At 44.8% G+C, this 12,595-nt stretch overlaps 1 protein-coding gene across 4 annotated transcripts in view; it reads left to right on the forward strand.

The window, feature by feature from the left end:
• LOC135396795 (uncharacterized) overlaps positions 1–12,595 on the forward strand; it is a 50,629-nt gene that overhangs the window by 21,360 nt on the left and 16,674 nt on the right. For all 4 annotated transcript variants that reach the window (XM_064627976.1, XM_064627975.1, XM_064627978.1 and 1 more), the window contains 7 exons: positions 2,595–2,996; positions 5,886–6,125; positions 8,167–8,227; positions 8,668–8,813; positions 11,058–11,296; positions 12,279–12,325; positions 12,384–12,457. In XM_064627976.1, the coding sequence (XP_064484046.1) occupies positions 2,595–2,996; positions 5,886–6,125; positions 8,167–8,227; positions 8,668–8,813; positions 11,058–11,296; positions 12,279–12,325; positions 12,384–12,457 (1,209 nt within the window). The remainder of the gene's footprint in view (positions 1–2,594; positions 2,997–5,885; positions 6,126–8,166; positions 8,228–8,667; positions 8,814–11,057; positions 11,297–12,278; positions 12,326–12,383; positions 12,458–12,595) is intronic.

Genomic DNA, 12,595 nt, shown 5'->3' on the forward strand with positions numbered 1-12,595 from the left:
ACTTTCAGATTTATGTTCAGTAACGTATGGAAATATGCGCAGTTTCTAAAATAGTACAGGAAACTCACAATGTTGACATAGAACTGAGGAGATGCACACGAAACAGGCTGCATGGAACGTGTTGACTAACTCTCAATGCAGTTCATCCCACTAATACAGTCTACCATACACAACACAGAGGGACCCTTCTCTCACAATATGTTATGATGGGTGAAAAGGCTCACAAGTTTGGAGCAGAACATCATCGAATGAGCACAACACCACAAAATATTTCACCACGAGGTGTTCGAAATTATTCGAATTGGGCCTTTTCTGATTATTCGAATTCGATTGACCATCTGAAGAAATTATTCGGATTCGATTCGCAGTGCAAGTGAAATATTATTAAACTTTTCGCATTGTAAATTTTGCTATTCACACAACTCTACCAAATACATTTCCCACCACAATGGTAATAGCTAAAGAAAAGTGTGAAAACTCCAGTTTATGAGCTGTTGTCCTGTTTGAAATTGAGCTGTTTTAAATTGTCAGCTGCGTATGACGGTGAGGCAGTACCGTCTTCAGCTGGAACCACATGGCACGAAAAACTATTCGAATTCTGCCGGAACCGAAATCGGGATCGAACTTTTTTCGATGCATCACCGCATGCTACCAAACTGGAAACCGAAGTTTGGCCAAGACTTCTAACCCTTGGGGGGCACATCACCTTTCTGCCATCCAGCTCAGTGATATAATCCCTATATTCATAGGAGGAGAAGTCGTAGATGCGGTAGCGGTCAACGAGTTTGCCACGACATTGTTGCTATAGTCCTACTTCTGGCTGAATAGCCATTAGATGCTCGCTACTTCTTCGGTGTGCGACACTTCCGATTTCGGAACAGAAATCTGGCCTCGCCAGATCCGACTAAAGGAGAAACTCCTGTCGGCGAAAAAAAGTTCAATTCTAATTTCGGTTCAGAAAGGATTCGGCCGGGTTTCGTGTTATGTCGGCCGGGTTCACGCTTGTCAATCAGGAATCATGTCAGATTTCTCCCTTTGACGTGGGTAGAGCATCTTCTCACAAACATGCGTAGTCAGGGTGTCTACCAACCTGGAAAACCTGGAAAACAGGGAATTGTCAGGGAATTTTGATGTGACTGGAAAAGTCAGGGGATTGTCAGGGAATTTGGCCAAAAAGCAGCTGAAGTCAGGGAAAATTGCAGACAAGTGCTGTGATGATGCGCAGCGAATCGCGAGTGCCGACTGGTGGTTGAGCGGCAATGCCGCAGCAATCTTACCGCGAGTAGCAGTTCGTCAGTACGACAAGCTCTGAGGCAGAAAAGTGGGATAGCCTCACTAATGCTTAATAAGTGGTCTGTTTTATGAGGGATCTGCATCAAAACACAGGAGCAGGCACCAAGTTCCCTTTTGTTTTTGTCAGGGAATTTGCTTGAAATAGTCCGGGAAAACCTGGAAAAGTCAGGGAATTTGAAGGCTGCAATTTGGTAGACACCCTGGTAGTGTAGATCTGGAATGGTAGCACCTAGCCATTCTTGGATGAACCTATATGTGCTATGGCAGCCAGTGAGTGGCAACGTAGTGTTCAACAGGCAAGACAGTAGAGGAATTGGTTTCTTGACGACTTGCATTCATGGCTTCAGGATGGTGAACGTCGTGCTGCCAGTACCCCATATGTGGCTCTGAGTACACTTTGCTGGCACAGAAGACAAAATGTCAACAGGCCTCTTTGTCCCAAGTTATGCCAGGTCAATGCAGAAAGGCTATTACTTGCAGCCATGGAAACTTGCTTTTTTACAGTTTTTTAAAGTTTTGTTTTCTAAAGTTACAGTCTCAAAGTTTTACAGCAAAGCGTGCAACAGATGCATAGACAATTGACACCACAAATGCTGAAACTCTTTATCTGACCTTTTCATCATGGCAGGCATCTTCACGGGTGGCTGTGGAAGAGAGATAACGTTCTTACGAGAACAAATAGGAACAGCAGGTGATCCGTTCTTGTGAGGTCTGAGCTCGACGCGGAAGTGTATTTTAATTATCTGGCCAGCTATGATGCTTAGAAAAGTTATTTTTCTTCCTGAATACTCTGGTACGCAGTACAATATGAGCCTGAAGTTTTGGGGAAATCTTTTTTTCTAAATTTGGAGGGTAGAAATTGGGTAGATAAACATGTGCTCTAAATTCATGCGAATTCGGGTGGGGAAAACTTCTGGTATGCTAAATTCTGAGAGAAATCGGGCTCAGTTACTCAACTTAACTGAACTGGTTTGGTACAAATGGTGATGTAACTGCGTTTACTGCCAAACACGTTAGTGTGAACTCCTATAGAGGTCTCAGGGGGGCAATGTGCTCAGTAAAAATCTGGTTCCACCCTAAAGTTGTCGCCATCAAATTGGAGTGCAAATTTGGGGAAGAACCGGGTGAAACCCTAAAACTTCAGGCTCTAAGTACAACGTATCTTTCGGTTTTACCCGAAGTGACAGTGATGTGAATCGGGTGCTAAAAACTGGTTTTACCTGGTTTAACCCCAAAACACGAAAGCTCTTTTATTTTTACCGTATTTTACCGTTTACCGTATTACCATTGCTTTTATTCAGAAGACCTCAGATCCTGCAGCACCCTCAAAACGTGATCCAGAACCAATACCACAAGAAAGCGACCGTACCGCCTCCCGGACACCTGAACAAGTCACTGCTCGGCCGTTACCTTCCGTCCCCTGCTCCTTGCCGAGGCCATCGTCAGAGCCCAGGCTTCCCTGTGTATCTAGACCTCCGTCTGTCCCAAGACCTCCATCAGTGCCAAAGCAAGCGGGGAGCACGTTGTCCCTACCTGTGCAGGGTGCATTTCCCACGTCAGCACTAGTGTCACAAGACTCAAGTGCAGCAGTACGTTCTGTGCCTGGCAGTGCTGCGCCACCCGTGCCAATGCCCACTGTGCTTCCTATGGAAGTAAAGACTATGGATCTGTCAGGACATCAGGTACCCCATGTGGCGTCTCAGGTACGTGTACTATGTCCCGTTGTGAGGCCCATGAATGGTTTTCTAGAAGGCCAGCAATTTGTTGTGTGTTTGTGCATGCCTAACAACTCCTCGTACGGAGTTCCTTCCTTGAGTAAGGCGGACTCACTTCTTAAGAAGCATGTGGAGAATTTTTATTCGGAGGGTTCTCGTAAAACTTGCTAAATTTCTACACGAAACAGGTACAGGCGTGTTCCCCTCGAGTTTACCTAGGGAATGGCATATTTTTGAAGGCCTGACGCGATCCACTGATGCCCGCAATATTTGGGCCAAACTGATGTCATTCCCTACAGTAACAGTCGTGGAATTGATTACAATCAACAAATTTGGCAAGCTCACTGCAGTTTTCCAGATCCCTACGAATGAAAGTAACATCTTTGTTGTTGCTATCATGTTCTGCATGTTGGCGCCGATTACATTACTTCCTTAAAGCATGGGAGGAAAGCAAAGAGAAGAAAACAATTGTGGGACGGTGCAGCCAACTGGAACGCTATCTAGACCGCATCAGTCTGCCTTAAGCCAAGGGTCCTTGTGCTATATGATATCAGCATATGTACACCAGCTGTGCATCAGACCGCACCCCTGTTTTACACCACTACCAAGTTGCAAGGGTTACTCTATTTTATGATTTGTTCCTTCTGACAATATGTGTGATGTAGACACTAATTTTATTGTGTGCAGAGTTCTCATTTTGATTGTTTACTTTGGGCCTGTGAGAATAGTCATTCTAAGACCTAAGTGAATAGATGTATAACTGAAGCAAATATGGATTGAATGGATGTATAAGCAAACCAAATGCGTGTACAGCACATATATGGATGTAACCACATCTGCAGCATGCATATGTGATACATCGAAATCAGAATATCAGGTACACCCATTGTAGAAAAAGTCTGAGCTTGGGCTAGGGAACAAACAGAAAGGACGACACGACGCAAGTGTAGCACTCACTTTGATTGATGGACTCTTTTTTGCCATTTTAGACGTTACATGGGCAGAACTATTTCTGAACAGATTTAGTTTGGAACAAAGGTCAATATGATTCAAAATTTGAGCATAGAATTCTATATTCGATACAGAGTTTGAATCGAATACTGTATCTACTTGCATAATTTGTACGGGCACATTCGTAATGATATTCAAACGGCGCGAAATTTCAAAATACAGTAAACCCCCGAGAACTCGAAGTCGTAAAAACCGGGAAAAATTTCTAGATAAGCGGGGTTTCGAATTAAGCGAACAGCAAAAATTATGCTGCCACGATGTTACCACAATGCACTATGTTATGAAACGTAAAGAAAGAAGCGTTCCTACAGTAATAAGGCTTGTAAACAATTCCAAAGCCATTTTGTTTTAACATCATCTGAGAGGGAATAACTCCGTAATAGCATTCTGCTTGGCATTTGCGTCTGGGAACAAGAAAGCATCTTCAAGCACTTGCATTCAACGCATGAGACGCTCTTCCTGGCACATCACTACCGTGGGCACTCTCGACGGTTTCAGTGTCACTCAGTTCACCACTTACTGGAGCATCGCCGTCGTAAAGTGCGTAGTTCTCTAAGTGACTCTCCCCACAACGTGCCAGCCGCATCACGTCGTTGCAGAATTCAACACAGCCACCGAACTCGTCTGCTGGCTCCAGTACGGCGGTGGAAGACCAGAAACCCGCATGAACGAAAGAGTTCACAATAATGGCTTGATGAACTTGCTGCCAGGCCTTTGATAAGTGCCACCTTCCGCTCCAAAGTCAGGGACTTGTATGTGCGTTGTTCAGCCATCATGCCGCAAAGAACAAAACGAAACTACGAAATTGAGAGGCTGAAACGCTTGGACGAATGCAGAGGAGGAGGAGTGACGTTGGGTGGAAAGGGGAGTGTGGTCTGCCTGTCACAGCTACGGCACGTGAGTACCTAGAACCACGGACCGTGCAAGGACTGAAAGGCTTTGACCTTGACCTAGCCTGGGGGACCGAGGAATGCACGTTATCAGCTGTAGGTACGGTGACCTACCGGTGATGGAATTTCGAGATATCCGTACTGGGGCAAAAAAAAGCTTCGACCTAAAAGGGCCCAAATACGTTGGAAGCATTGGGACAAGGATCGGGACGCCCAAAAAATTCGAGATAACCGATATTTCGAGATAAGCGAATTCGAGTTAACGAGGGTTTACTGTATAGGCTCCCTGTAGAGCCGGTATTGACATTATCGCTACATTGTGCAAGCACGAAAGAAGTACTCACCTACCCTGCATCTTGCGATGGTCGGGATGCTAAATACCGGGCCCGCTATACTGCACATCCGACCGGTGAAATATGGTGAGACGCTGCTAGTTGTACTGACAACCGGAAGCACGCTATGTTCGCCAACATTGTCATGTTGTGCTGTAAGCCCATAGCATGTTTGTCCATAGCGTGTTTGTCCATAGCGTGTTTGTCCAGCATTTCTGTCCGCATTTGTTTTGTAGTTCGAGTGACAGTATTGTCCATCGCGTCAGTGGACCATCATCCCAACGTGAGTGCAAATCAAACAAAAGCACCGGTGTGGCTTTGGTAGCACTGCTGTTGTTACCAAAACTGTGTGGTAAGCAAAAAACATTTGCTGCAGTCGCCAAGAGGCGTGAGCCACATATCCATTCGCGTGCCCAAATTATGCAATTTTTTATTTTCTTAGCATTTTTCGTGCCAAACTAGGGGTGCGCAAAATATGCAAGTAAATACAGTACACACTTATTTGCTTCAGTACGTGAAAAATTGGAACATTCGCACAGGCATACCTTGCTTGACTTCCATCCTACCTAGTACTGGACTCTCATGATTACAGCCGAAGATTACAACCAGATACGTGATTAAAGTGCACTTTTGTGCCATTCTAGGACTCCGGCAAAGTTGGAGATGCACTTCCAACCCTCCCTCAACAACAGACAACCGTCGTGGCAGAACATGTTAAGGGGGAAACTCAAGGGGGAGTGGAAGAAGGCCCAGGCGCAATAGTTTCTGAACTCATTGTCTTATGTCAGGAAGAGGAGGATGTACGCTCCCAGTGTGAGCTCGCCCAGCGAAACATCATGTCACTTACCACAGCATTGGAGCAATGGAAGCATCAGCAGGAACAGGTGACAACAACAATAACTTTGTCTGAATCATGATGAGTGGGGAGTTTCAACACCAGGGGTGATACTTCGTCACAAATAGGATTCAGCCATTTTTCTTTAACAGTCATACTCCTTTATAGCAAACTTCAGGAGACCGCGGAAAATCTTTGTGTAAAGGTAACTTCGTTAAAACGGATGTTTCAAAGGAAAAATGCCTTAAAATGTTAGCAATCTTGTTTATTGGTAGAATTTTGTTGCTCTGATCAAAACGCACCTTATCTCTGTTTTGACCTTTTTACCCCCCGCCCCGCCCGGCAACAGTATGCTGTGAAGCTGTGTGACGAAAACAGCGACCAGACCACATGGAGGGAACATATCAGGACAGCTTCTGGCAACATTACATGTCACCATTCTGCAAGTCGGCTTCACCTAACGCCTGTGTGTTTTAGGAGAAGCTCGCTTTATGAGTGCGCGACTCGCGGGTGGAAAGCCTGCCGAGCCTTTTGAATCATCTCGCGAATTTTGACAGCATAGGCCAAAAACGAAGACACAAAAGCGTTACGACCAGCTCTTTCACTGACAGTAATAGATAATGAACAGTCAGTGTCTATTTTCTTGTCTCAATTTTTATTTTGGTTTAATTATTTTGATACGATTTTTTCCGCGACTTTCCTTGTGTTTGCTGACCAAGAGCGAGGGAGGCTCCGCCTCCTGGACGCTGGCCAATAGGAGGACGCGGAGGGCAGGCACTTCCCAAGCCTCTGCTCTTGCCTAAGAGATGGCGCAGCGTTACCGTTGTTTCGCGTGTCGATGCTTGTACGCTCTGCACAGCCTGCCCCCAAGAAGCAGATCGCACAAGCGAGGTCTACGAATCCCGACTGCGTCCCACCCACGTGAAGAAGGCATCGTGTTGGACAAATGCCAGGAGAATGAACACCGGTTCTATCTTCCCGCCTTTTATGACCCCCGCGGAACCGTCATCTGTGGTGCCGAGCGTGCCGCGCGCCGCGTCAGAATGAGAAACGCTCTCATAAAGTTTGCAGTTCGACATTTGCTTGCAAAGCTTTGTTGTAAAGGGTGCAAATTTTGCCCTCCTGACTTCAAAATCACTTCGTTATTTCAGTACGTCCGTTATAAAGGAATTCGTTATAAATGTCCAAAGTATACATTGAATCCTATGGGCGCCTGACCAGACCGCGAAAAAACGTTTGTTATAACGGTCTTTTGTTATAAAGCCATTCGTTGTAAAGGAGTTTGACTGTACTCCAAGAAGACTGTACCCAAGACAAGGCACAGAAAATTCACAGCTTGTCAGCACCGTACTGCACCTTTTGGATTTAGACTCTTCTAAATGCATGCTGTAAATAGTGCTATTCATGGAACCAGTATGTTGCCTGCTGCACGTCTGGCATTTGTTTTTAGTGAGCACCAGAAAAAGAAGAGAAGAAAGGGGAAGAGATGGTGCTGGCATCAAAAGCACAATAGTTTGTTCTGATTGCACTGGAAGCCGAGGCGAAAAATTTTATCAACAATGGCCATAGTTCTGCACTGGTACTGTGAGACCCCTGAATACGCTGGGATTCCAAAATGCTGTTTTCACAGACTGGAAATCCTTGAAAGAACTGATGTTCTGAGGCTGGAACAACATAGAAGGGACAAATACATACAAAGCCTCAGAGGGAGTGGCTGGTTTGTCCCTTCAGATGACGCACCCTGGAAGTCGCTGAGAAGGCGTGTTAGCTTAGCTCAATTGGTAGAGCCCTGGATCGGAAATCCAGAAGATGTGGGTTCGAGTCCTACAGCTGGCTAACCTTTTCAGTGACTTTCATCTTTCAATGGAAATCCTTGGCATGTTCCACAGTCCACTGCTGATTTTGGATCTTTTTCCTATTCTTGTGGAAGCACATTACAAATAACTTACAATAGCATACAGTTTGAATATAACTCTGGATATATTTAATTGTTATATGTAATTTGATAACTCTGGATTGTTTTCTTAAATAGCGTGAAAGGTTCCCACGGAAGCGGCTTCTGTGCTGATTTAATTCTGCATGTGTTTCAGCTAATTTTGAGAGAAACACAAATCCGGAAGAGGAGATTGGAACTTCTCCGCAACCTTCAGGGTGAGTTACGTTTGCCTTGTTATAATTAGAGGCTGAAGTTTTTGGGAAATATTTTTTTCTAAATTGGAGTAAATAAACATGTGCTCTAAATTCATGGAAATTCAGGTGGAAAAACTTACAGTATGCTAAATTCACGGAGAAATCTGGCTCGTATACTCAAACTAACTGAGCTGGTTCGCTACAAATAGTAATGTAACTCCGTTTGCTACTAAACAAGTTAGTGTGCATTCCTACAGACGTCTCAGTGAGGGCGATTTGCCGGGTAAAAGTCGGGTTTCACCCTGAAGTGGCAACCTTCAATTCGGGGTGCAAATTTTGGGAAGAATCACGTTAAACACTAAAACTTCAGGCTCTAGTTATAAAGGATAAAGCAGGGCTAAGGAAATGATGTAAGTTGTAATGAAAGACTGATTTCTATCCTGGGCTGTGTTGTAATGCAGAAACAGTTGGTGGAGAGCACAGCCGTGCTGGCAGTTTGAGAACGGCAGCGGAGCAAGCTCACATCCTCGAAGCCCTCCGGGCAGCTCCTGGAGCGTCGTCCTCTTCGACATCTGCATCTGGTACACCGGAAGATGCTACTGCTGATGTGAGCAATTTGCTATGCAGTAGACTCCCATTCATTTATTTATTGGTTTACTTTAGAGGTGTGCAAATATCCGAAATTTTGAATACGAATCGAATATTTGCGATATTTGATTCGTATTCATATTTGAAAATTGATATTCGAAGCTTTCGAATATTTGTAAAAGTTCGAATATTCGATTTCTTTTTCGAATATCAAAACAGCTTATTACAAAGCTGTTGCGGGCTGCACACTGGAATTTGTAGGTTGCGGTGACGAACATGCATAGTAGAACAGCTGCAAAGCGACGCACGGAGCTTCCGAGGTACACTCAATTACGAATGTGTCGCTATACGTTTGGTAATCGAAACCGCACCTAGTACGCAGTTGTGGACATGCTTCATACATCATCAGCACAGTCCCGGCTTTAGTGGATTGCTAACGAACTCTGAACATTCGTACGAGGCTTACAGTCCAGAGAAATTAGAGTTAAATATCGAAACTTTGTTGACGTTGAGCTGAACACCGCTGTTCACCGTGCCATTTCATGCTCAGCCAAAACCCGTGTCTCGAACGCATTTTTCCGGTTTCGATTTGTGGTTGTCAGCGATACACAATAGAATCATGGCCGCGTGTGATGACGGCGATAATCGAGGAGTGAGACGTGACGATATTTCGAGATAGTTTCTCCAACTCCGGCGCTCTGCGACCGTATAAAAGTGCCAACTAGGATGACAATAACGCTGCAGAGTCATTTGAAACTGCACTGACTGTTGTTACAGATGATAGCAAGACGCACATAGCCTTAAGCCCGACCTGCAGGGAGCAATTTTGCTTGCGACTGGCACGCGTCATGAGGCCCGCACGCAGATTTTTGCCGTGAAATGAAACAAGCGCTGAACACGAACGTCGCGGAAACAATCACGCGTCATGACTGCAGCCATATAATATTCTTGAGAATCGCAGTTATACTGCTCTGACTATAATAATGCATGACGCTGTTCCAAACTATGCATTACCATCAGTAACGATGGTATCACGCGTGACGTCCTTGCGTGTGATGTCCGCGTAGAGCAGTGAAACCGTGCAGTTTCTCGCTTTCACGACAAATGCGAAAGACATTGTTTGTGGAAGAAGATAGCACTTGCCACCTTCGTTTCCCTTCTGAGATGTGCTCATCACTAAACGATCCCACATTGTGAACATATCAATGCCCTTTACTTCCATTCCGTCTGTTTCACCAGCACTTTACAGTGCCAACACATGTGTTCACTGTTCATTAAAGATTTTTTAAATGAAAGCTTTTTCTTCTTTACGGTTTTCAGTCGTCGACAAATTATCCGTGTTCGAGGCGTGCTCTAGTGGACAGCGCAGTTCTGGTAGTGAGAACGACGAGCAATGGGCAAAGTCATCCATCTCAAACTGTGCAGAGCTTCATGTAGTAGCAACGATTATGCTGTCCTTGGGAAAAGCTTTTGACACAAGGTTGTGTCAAAAGCTAAAATTCTTTTGTGTTTTCAACACACATGCATGTTAGCTACATTCTGCTTGTTCCGTTGTACTTCGTCGGCACGATCCCGTCAGGCAGTTTCGCGAAAGCCCGTATGTGCGACAACTCCGATACAATGATCGTATTTTGTGTTCCCGTCAATATCGTTATTCGCCTTTCCAGCTGGATGCTCGCCACCTCACAGTAGTGATACTAGATAGTAGTAGTAATGATAGTAACAGCAGACGACAGACGTATTTCGCGCTGGCCGAAAACTGCCGCAGTTTCCCTTCGTATGTAATGGAGTTTCCTGGCTTGCAGAACTCGAACAGCAACAGTGCTGTTCAATTCGCCAGTGCAAAACTACTGCAGTGAAGAATATTCAGTGTCGAGAAGTGGAGAAGGAAAAATATACTATAACAGGAGCAGCGTAAACGAAAACAGCGAAGACAGCTGGAGACCTTGTGCGAGTTATTATATTTGTACAATTTTTTAAGCTTGTCTCGTGGAAGAAGGCATGAAGCAGGGCAATTTATTCATTAGCAATCATTCTTTTATCCTCCATCTTGAGGACGGCACGCACGCCTCTATAGGTACTTGGACAGGTGAATAAATAGACTCAACTGTATACCTTTCTAACTTTCAGGAAATAAAGCATCATAACATTCGGTTCTAAATGTATGCAGTATGGTACAAGACATCGTGCAGTGGACTGCACTGTTTCAAAAATCCCAAAGATTGTCAGAGGAGTACAAGGATACTGAATTTCTTTCCATCAGGGAGGTATGACCTGCAACACAACAACAGGGGTCACTTACGTTGGGGCATTAGACACAACATTGGACATCATGCAGCAGATACTACCACACATGCAGCAGCTGGGAGACGTGCCTCTTCCAGGCAAAGATGTCCTGAATGAAGCTTCGACTATCACCAGCGGTGACCCAACCCCAACAACTTCTCCAAATGCGAGGGCGATAGCAAAGCGAAAGAAATCTACGGACTCCGCAACCAAGCAGTGAGTTAGGGTTGACCTGCTTAGCTCAGGGTCAGGGGTAGCTGTTCAGCAAGATCGGTCAAATGGGACATAGTGTCTGTCACAAACAATGAAGCAGAAATACTGTATAGATACAGTCGCCAACTAATTTTTCGGACTCTGATTTTTTACACGTTTGCGGAACGGCCGTAAGTGCCAAGGAGTTGATGTATAAGAACGTCCAAAATTTGGGACGCTGCTCGATATTTTGAACTCTGTTTGCTCAACCAGCGAATTTCCCTCTTGGGGTGACGGAAAATATTGGTATCGTCCGAAATTCGTATCAAAAGAAATCAACCAACTAAAATATTAAGACAAAAAATAGGCAGTGATTGTTCTTTTGCCATTCCTTTGAGTAGAAGACGTCTGTCCTAATGCTTTCGCATCTTCGTTTTTGGCCAATGGCTTCATTCAAAAGGCCCAGCACGCGCTGTTGCGAGCCGCGCGACAGCGACAGCTCTGTAAAGCGAGCTTCACCTAAAGCTCGCATGCGTTAGGTGAAGCCGACTTGTGGACTTCATGACAGTGGTGCCTTCGGGATGATGTAGCTTCGGGAAATAAAAGCGGATGTTATCCGGCAGAGCTGGAAGCGCGTTAGGAAAGCATGGACTGATTTTTCCAGCTTACTAGTGCTTAGTAAAGTTTATTTTGAAGCGAAATTCGTTTTTTTTTTCGGACTGCTCAATTATTCGAACTTTTGCGTGATCCCCGCCGAGTCGGAAAAATCGGACGGTGACTGTATTACGAAAAGCTCATCCCACTCTAAATAGAAGCATAGTCATAAGTGCAGTCCATGTCAATAAATTATATAGTTAGCAAGGTGTCTTTTTCTCACATGGCAGCTGTAGTCACAGCAAAACAAAGAGTGCTTGTTTTTCCCTTTTCCAGCTAGCATCACAAAGCTAAGATTCTCACTAGTTCTAACCTCCTTTCTTAGTGCATCTCCCTTTTTGTTCTAATCTAGGAAGAAAAGTAAAAGTAGAACAGAGAACGAGGCCGACGTAGAGATGGGTATGTTCTCACCTGATTGAGTAGCATGTTTCGGAACTTATCCTTCAATAATTTCCAGGCGAGTCGCGCCTTGCAGATGTCCCGGATACGATGGAGATCAAAGCGCACGAGGGGGCAGTGGTGGCAGTCAAGGCAGGTAGCAAGTTTTTCCTCATTGGAGGTCCTTAACCTCTAACGTTTTTGTTTTCTCACAAAATAACCGTACACTGTTGTCGTTATAATCTTCAAATGATTGGCAATTTATTTTAGTAGAGTTACACCTTTTGATCA

The sequence above is a fragment of the Ornithodoros turicata genome, chromosome 6, assembly GCF_037126465.1.
Source record: "Ornithodoros turicata isolate Travis chromosome 6, ASM3712646v1, whole genome shotgun sequence".
Classification (NCBI taxonomy): Eukaryota; Metazoa; Arthropoda; class Arachnida; order Ixodida; family Argasidae; genus Ornithodoros; species Ornithodoros turicata.